The 8626-nt window shown below is 39.0% G+C and overlaps 1 protein-coding gene across 1 annotated transcript in view; it reads left to right on the top strand.

The window, feature by feature from the left end:
* The first annotated feature begins 4027 nt into the window (after nucleotides 1–4027).
* tmtopsb (teleost multiple tissue opsin b) overlaps nucleotides 4028–8626 on the top strand; it is a 46925-nt gene continuing 42326 nt past the window's right edge. The window contains exon 1 of the mRNA XM_057824456.1: nucleotides 4028–4592. Coding sequence (XP_057680439.1) covers nucleotides 4220–4592 — 373 coding nt within the window. The 5' untranslated portion in view covers nucleotides 4028–4219. The remainder of the gene's footprint in view (nucleotides 4593–8626) is intronic.

The raw sequence follows: 8626 nt of genomic DNA, 5'->3' as shown, positions 1-8626 counted from the left end.
ATAGAAATATGATAAACTCGATCCAATTACGGCAGAGGCACGAAAATGGCCTTACGAAGAGGCCTCAGGGCGGCCATGTTGAGAGGGGCGACGTTCCCATAAAAGTCAATTCATTGACATTCAATCGAAGTCATCACTAGCTTATTTCCTTAAAATATTATCAATGTCAAACCATCTGCTATTTACTCAGAGGTTAACGGCACTAGACACCCAATCCATTTGAAGCGGGAGAGATGGCGGTGAATAAGCATGAGTTTTTTCACCTACCATTCACCACTCGGCTGCTTATTTAATTTTTTTTTCGAAAGAAAAACAAAAAGATTACCAGGCCTGCAAGCAGGACTGAACGGGCACTCGCAGTTTGGCGCAACTCGGACGGTACGCAGGTCAGGGTGGTGGCAGATCGTTCCTCTCTAATCTCAAGAGAACCTAACATGCTCGAAACTCACCTCTTTTTTCAGGATTAGAAATAAATTCACACACCTAGGAGAAAAAAACCCTATTGAAGAGAGTACTACAAAAAAGGAGGCCTTAATGAGCCATTCAGGCATGCTGTCATTCAAAACCAAAAGGAGGTATCATATACCATATTATCGACTCCCCAAATTTCATCGCTCTACAGTGAAAAAACCTAATAGGAGAGGCCTTTTTTTTTTTTTTTTTAAATCCTTTTTTGTCACCACTAGTTGGCGCTGTAGGGTTTACGCAAATGACCCGTAGAGGAACCTTTAAGGTACGACTCTCACCAAGCACGGTAAGTTTGGTGCGGATATATTGTACATCTGTCAAGTTATGAGTGTTCAAAATTTGTGGCGAATCAAAATGGCGATGGTCATTTTCACTTTCCTGTTGGATCCCCCTGCTTCAATGAAACCTCACTATTTATCATCAGGCATCTGAGCACATGTCTTAAGACTCCTCTGATGCAGGTTTGAGGTAAATTGATTATTTTTCCATTGGAGGAGGAGCCTGTCTTGTAAAATAAAAGGTCGTTTCCTGCATCCACTCGGCGGCGCCAGGCCGAAGGGGTAATATTTCCATATAGTCGTGGTCAGGCTGGGATACCTCTCATACATGACAGATATGAAAAAGACTGCACCTTGTATCAGGGAGTTATTATCCATTTACTGAATTTGGCGCTTTGCCCCCCAAAAATGGCCGACTTTGGCACCCCGCCCAGGTCACGCCTGTGAATACAAAGCCACTATTTTCATAACTTAAGATCTCATATGTCTCAAGAACAGTCTCACCAATTTTGAGGACGATCCAACTAACTCCCTAGGCGACAAGGTCTCAAATGTGCACCCTGGAAATCGATAAAAATTTCACATTTGATCCAAAATACCTGATTCCCTTTTGGGTTTGGAATATGGGTGCAAGAGACTTTTTGGAGCAGTTTTTCACAAGGTATGGACTCCCCAACTTTCATCGCTCTACAATGAAAAAACCTAATAGGAGAGGCCTTTAAAAAAAAAAAATCCTTTTTTGTCGCCACTAAAGTCAAAGTCAAAGTCAAAGTTTGCTTTATTGTCAATTCTACCACATGTGCAAGGACAGACAGAGAATTGAAATTGCGTGACTCTCTAACCTCAGTGGCAGTAAAAATGAAATAAAAGAAATAAATATATATAAAAATAGACAACTGTACAATCTGACAATGTGAAACACACGAAATAAAAACAGGTACTGGAAAAGTAGCAGACTGCAATAGTCCAAATGTTTTGTCCTATACACACACATGTTGGCGCTGTAGGGTTTACGCAAATGACCCCTACAGGAACCTTTAAGGTACGACTCTCACCAAGCACGGTCAGTTTGGCGCAGATATGTTGTACATCTGTCAAGTTATGACTGTTCAAAATTTGTGGCGAGTCAAAATGGCGACGGTCATTTTCATTTTCCCGTTGGATTCCTCTGCTTCAATGAAACCTCAATATTTATCATCAGGCACCTGAGCACATGTCTTAAGGCTCCCCTGATGCAGGTTTGAGATTGATTTTTTTTCCCTTGGAGGAGGAGCTTGTCTTGTAAAAAAAAAAAAAAAAAAAAGGGCGTTTCCTGTTCCCACTAGGCGGCGCCAGGCCGAATGGGTAATATTTCCATACAGTCGTGGTCAGGCTGGGATACCTCTCCTACATGACAGATATGGAAAAAGACTGCACCTTGTATCAGGGAGTTATTATCCATTTACTGAATTTGGCGCTTTGCCAAAAAAATGGCCGTCTTTGGCACCCCGCCCATGTCAGGCCTGTGAATACAAAGCCACTATTTTGTTAACTTAAGATCTCATATGTCTCATGAACAGTCTCACCAATTTTGAGGACGATCCAACTAACTCCCTAGGCGACAAGGTCTCAAATGTACACCCTGTAAATCGATGAAAATTTCACATTTGATCCAAAATAGCAGTTTTGCACAAGGTATGGACTCCCCAACTTTCATCGCTCTACGTTGAAAAAACCTGATAGGAGAGGCCTTTTTGAAAAATACAAGGGGGCGCCACTGAGCCATTTTGTTACATTTTTTCGCAACGTTACAAAATTATCTAAATTTACGCGAAGCCGGATGTATATGCAAATTTTGGTGTGTTTTTGAGCATGTTCAGGCCATTTTCATTTGCCATGGGGAAAAAAAAAATCCTATGCATTCCAACAGGGCTCTCGCGCCAGTTAGTGCTAGGACCCTAAATATATATTAATTAATTAAAGCAACACTAGGTATTTTTTCAACCTTTATAAAGTATTTCCATAACATTTGTGATGATTTGTCGATAAGGACTGTAGTGGGCATTTCACTGTACTGTCATTTAAATCTGTCTATGCTGTCCTCACTCCGAAGCGTGTACTTTTTCCAAAGCTAGACAGCTAGTGAACGACGCCTTAATAATCAGACTTCTTCCTTTTTCATCTGATTTATTAATAAAATGGCCTCAAACCATTGTCCTCTTTAGACCGTCGTAAAACTACCAAAAAAAAAGTCCACAAGCATTGCATTAGCAACAACGTTAGCTTAGCATGCTATACAGGTTCACTAAACATAAACAAAAAGCGTCTCATATAAAAAATATAACATTTCGCTTACTAACATGATATGTACATCCTTTACAACAACCATACTTACGAACAAATCTTGTCCAACGATCATATACAATGTAGGCGTCAGCCCGAGACGTCGTGCAGCCATATTGAACTGGCAAGAAAACAATAAACCATGTCGCAAAGCGACCATAAGAGTTCGCTGTTAGACAGCACAAAAAGCCTTGCTGTAAAACTTGCCAAAAGGCAGAATACTGTCTGAGCGGGACATGTGCGTTAATTGCGTCAAATATTTTAACGTGATTAATATAAAAAATTAATTACCACGCGTTAACGCGATAATTTTGACAGCCCTAATATGTATATATATATATATAGACTATATATAGACTATATATAGACTATATAAATCATATGTAGTATAGTATTAGTCTAGGCTAGCCTAGCATAGCATAGTACCATGGTACTATATTACTATATAATATAGTATAAATATAGTGTACTATATACTGTATAGTATAGTCTTATACAGAAACAGTCTTAAGCAGAAACTGCTCTTTCAGTCTTGTCTGTGTTTTCCGCCAAATAGATTTTTCCACATACAATTCACCACTTGACAAAAAATATAAAATAAAAAAATCATAAAATTGTCAAAAAGCGTGATTTTTCTTGGCTTTATTTATTGGTCAAAATAACAGAATTAAAATGTTTTATTTATTCATTTATTTATTTATTAACAAAAAGAAATAGAAACGTTTTGGCTCTCTGTCTTCCCAGTCCAAATGGATTGGACGTCTATCACTGTCAAAGCTTTAATTGGCAAGAGTGTATGTTTTAGCAAGACATCGGTGTGTCATAAACGGCCCGCTTGCTCTGATTGGTTGCACTCCTGTTGGTCGGGGGCGGGGCTTAGGGGGGTGTGAGCGTCGTTGACTTCTCCTATAAAAGAGCTCCCGACATGCCAGAACGTCGCGCACCGAGGGGGCGGAGCCGCCGCCACACCTGCTAAAATTCTCCCAGCTCAGCAGCTCCCCTCTCCGGCCACGCGACTTTCAAGCGGCACCCCCTCCTCCTTTACCATGTTTGTCCGTGCGTAAAAGACGCACAGGACGGAGCTGCCCTCGCCTCCTCTTTCAGATGGCTCGAGTGACTAAGAGACGCCGAAACCCGGATGCTTCGGCGGCATGATCGACCCCAACGTCAGCCTGAGCTGCGCGCACAGCCCGGCGGGTGGAACCGCCGCTACGGCCAAATACGACGAGGCGTCCGGTTCTCCGCAGCCTCCGACGCTGAGCCCGACGGGTCACCTGGTGGTGGCCGTGTGCCTGGGCTTAATCGGGACTTTGGGCTTCGTGTGCAACTTGGTGGTTCTGGCCATGTTTTTCCGCTACCGGGCTCTGCGCACGCCCATGAACCTGCTGCTGGTCAGCATCGCCGTGAGCGACCTTCTGGTCAGCGTCTTCGGAACTCCCTTCAGCTTCGCCGCCAGCATCCACGGACGCTGGCTCATTGGACGCGCGGGGTGCGTGTGGTACGGATTCGTCAACGCCTGCTTAGGTGAGTACCAGTGACGGCGATAGACGTCCATTTCAACTGGTCGTGAATGATGGTGTTTTAGCGCCACTGACGGCTATAGACGTCCAACCCGTTTCAACAGGGAGGGTTGTCAACTTGTCAGTGACCATTAACTCATTGGCTGACATTGACGGAGATGGACGTCCAATCCATTTGGACTGTTTCTGCCCCATTGACGGCGATAGACGTCCAATTCGTTGCAGCGAATGAACAAAAATGTTTAATAGTTTTGTTCTTCCTCTTTTACTTACCACCACAACTAATGTGAATACTATTGAGCGCCCCTGTTGACAATAAACTCACACAGACAGCAATAGAAGTGGCAGGGAATGAACAAATCATTTAATCATGTCCTAATGCAGTCTATTAATGTCAACTGTAATTTATGAATATCCGAATTACAGCACATCCCGAAATGCTTTCTTTCCCATATTTATAAATAACACATTTTGATTTTTTGAACACTTTTTCATAATGCAAAAATAGACACTGGAATACAATATTTTGACCTCCCGACCTTACTGTTTATCACTTTTAGATAATAAAGGCAACAAAAACACAATATTTACATTACCCTGTACATACTGTGAAAGGAAATTTTGGGAGACAATAAAAGTCACAACTAATGTTAGAAAAAATATATGCATTGTCACTGAATCTAATTTACTCTTAATTAAAAACCTGTTGATAAGAAAATACATCAATGGATCAATTTGTCAGCAAATGTGTCGCGGTGCGTGTTTCATTTGCCGAGCACAGACAGTAGTTGAAAGGTCGACTTTTTTGAGCCATATAAGCAGAAAAAACACATGACGCCAAGCTTAATCGGCCAACTCCCAGCGTGGAGATACGCTTTTATATTTTATGTATACTCTATGCAGTACTTATTGAAATAATACCACTTCCGATAATAAAACGCATTCATGAAGGACATTGCATATCCGTAACAATAATTGCCTGCCATTGACAACAATAGACGTCGAATTCATTTGAACTAGGAGGGTTGGTTGTGAACGTCCAATCCATTTTGACTTGTCTGCCTCATCAAAGGCAGCCATTTAGATCATTTGAATTTTGTTTGAAATGAAAACATGTTTGAAAATAACCCCTTTATTCGCTGTTGAGTTATTGTAAAATTCCCTTTCTGACCTCTGTGATCTTTGGCATGGTGACCTCAAAATTGGAACATCTTTTTGGTTTCATGTTAAAAACATACTCTGCAAGTTGAACAATAATCCCCTTACTAGTTCTTGAGTTATCTTGAGCTCATACATACAGGCCTTCATTCATTCATCTATAGACCCATCTATCAACCCATCTATCCATCTATCTCACGACAAATCTATGCATCTATCTACCGACACATCTATCTACCGACACATCTATCGATCGACAAATCTAACTATCGACAATTCTAACCATCTATCGACAATTCTAACTATCGACACATCTAACTATACATATATCTATCGACACATCTATCTAGACATCTATCTGTCGACACATCTATCTATCGACACATCTATCTATACATCTATCCATCGACACATCTATATACATCTATGTATCTACACATCTATCTATACATCTATGTATCTATCCACACATCTATCTATACATCTATCTATACATCTATGTATCTATCCACACATCTAATTATACATCTATACACACATCTATCCGTACATTTATCTATCAACACATCTATCTATCAATCGATCTATCACCTCCTCTATCTATACATCTATCCACACATCTATCTGTACATTTATCTATCAACACATTTTTCTATCAATCGATCTATCAACTCATCTATCTATCAATCTATCGACACATCTATATATTGATTTATCTATTGACACATCTATCTATTGATCTATCTATCTACACATCGATCGACTCGTCTATCTATCTATCTATCTATCTATCTATCTATCTATCTATCTATCTATCTATCTATCTATCTATCTATCTATCTATCTATCTATCTATCTATCTATCTATCTATACATCTATACATCTATACATCTATACATCTATGTATCTAATTATACATCTATCCGTAGATTTATCTATCAACACATCTATCTATCAATCGATCTATCACCTCCTCTATCTATACATCTATCCACACATCTATCTGTACATTTATCTATCAACACATTTTTCTATCAATCGATCTATCAACTCATATATATATTGATTTATCTATTGACACATCTATCTATTGATCTATCTATCTACACATCGATCGACTCGTCTATCTATCTATCTATCTATTGACACATCTATCTATTGATCTATCTATCTACACATTGATCGACTCGTCTATCTATCTATCTATCTATCTATCTATCTATCTATCTATCGATCTATCGATCTATCTATCGATCGATCGATCGATCGATCGATCGATCGATCGATCGATCGATCGATCGATCTATCTATCTATCTATCTATCTATCTATCTATCTATCTATCTATCGATCGATCGATCGATCGATCGATCTATCTATCTATCTATCTATCTATCTATCTATCTATCTATCTATCTATCTATCTATCTATCTATCTATCTATCTATCTATCTATCTATCTATCTATCTATCTATCTATCTATCTATCTATCTATCTATCTATCTATCTATCTATCTATCTATCTATCTATCTATCTATCTATCTATCTATCTATCTATCGACACATCTATCTATCGACACATCTATCTATCGACACATCTATCTATCGACACATCTATCTATCGACACATTTTAGCTATACATCTACCTGTCGACACATCTATCGACACATCTTAGCTATACATCTACCTGTCGACACATCTATCGACACATCTATCTATCGACACATCTCTCACTACATCTGTCGCTACATCTATCTATCTATCTATACATCTATCGACATATCTACAGTATCTGCACATCCATCCATCCATCCATCCATCCATCCATCCATCCATCCATCCATCCATCCATCCATCCATCCATCCATCCATCCATCCATCCATCCATCCATCCATCCATCGACACATCCATTTAAACATCCATACCGCGGATCCCCAAGAGGGTCGCGTAGGTGCTGAAGCCAACAGATATCCAGAACCTAGTGGAGGTAATAATGTAAGCGTATGGGGGTGGTGCTACAGGCACCCATGACAATCGTTTAGCTAATCAGAAGAAGAAATGTGTTGCTAGTAAATGTGTTTGATTAAAAAAAAAAATTAAAAATCATATAATAAAACAAATACATATTTTTAACATTGTATTTTTTGTTTTTAAATTAGTTTCTATTTTTAAGTTTGAAAAAGAAGCATTTTTTTTTCTTTTTTTTTAAAAAAGATTTTAGTAATTATTTTAAACAAAATCATTTATTGTTTAAGATGATTCATGAGGAAAAACGACATTTTCACGAGCAGGTTTTGACATTTATGTTGGTGAATAAACCTTGAATGATTATTGTGCTGCATGTACTCATTTATGTTGAGCACTGTACTTGTATTGTCATCCCGTTTAGTTGAACAGAAGCACATGATGCTGACTTTTGGCATTTATTTGCTACATACAGTATATTATTATCACTTAGAAACTGTTTGCTGACAAAATAAAAGCAAAGGATCAACAGTGTCAAGTTGTGGGTTTTTGGTCAAACTTTGTGTTCGAGATAACTCAAAAACCCATAAAGGGATTATAATCAAATTTGCGGGATATGTTTGGAATACGAAATATGGAGTAATGAGGTAAGAGGAGGAATTTTATGGTCAGTTGGTAAAGATTGCAGGGTGATATGATGGGAAGAGAATCGATCAAAGGTCGCAGAGGTCTAAAATATAAAATATGGTGATGCTTTGAATGCGGCTGCTTAGGTCGCAGTCTACCCTGAGTGCTCCACTAGTTTAATTGATTTTTTTTCTTTTTAATTAATAAATAACGGGCCAAGAAAATAAATGGCATTCCTAGGAAACAACAAGCAGCTATGTGAGTGTTAAACTTGAATGTCCGGC

This window comes from Corythoichthys intestinalis, chromosome 20, assembly GCF_030265065.1.
Source record: "Corythoichthys intestinalis isolate RoL2023-P3 chromosome 20, ASM3026506v1, whole genome shotgun sequence".
NCBI lineage: Eukaryota > Metazoa > Chordata > Actinopteri > Syngnathiformes > Syngnathidae > Corythoichthys > Corythoichthys intestinalis.
Note: the sequence above shows the minus strand (reverse complement) of the source record. Positions and strands in the feature narration are given on the sequence as shown.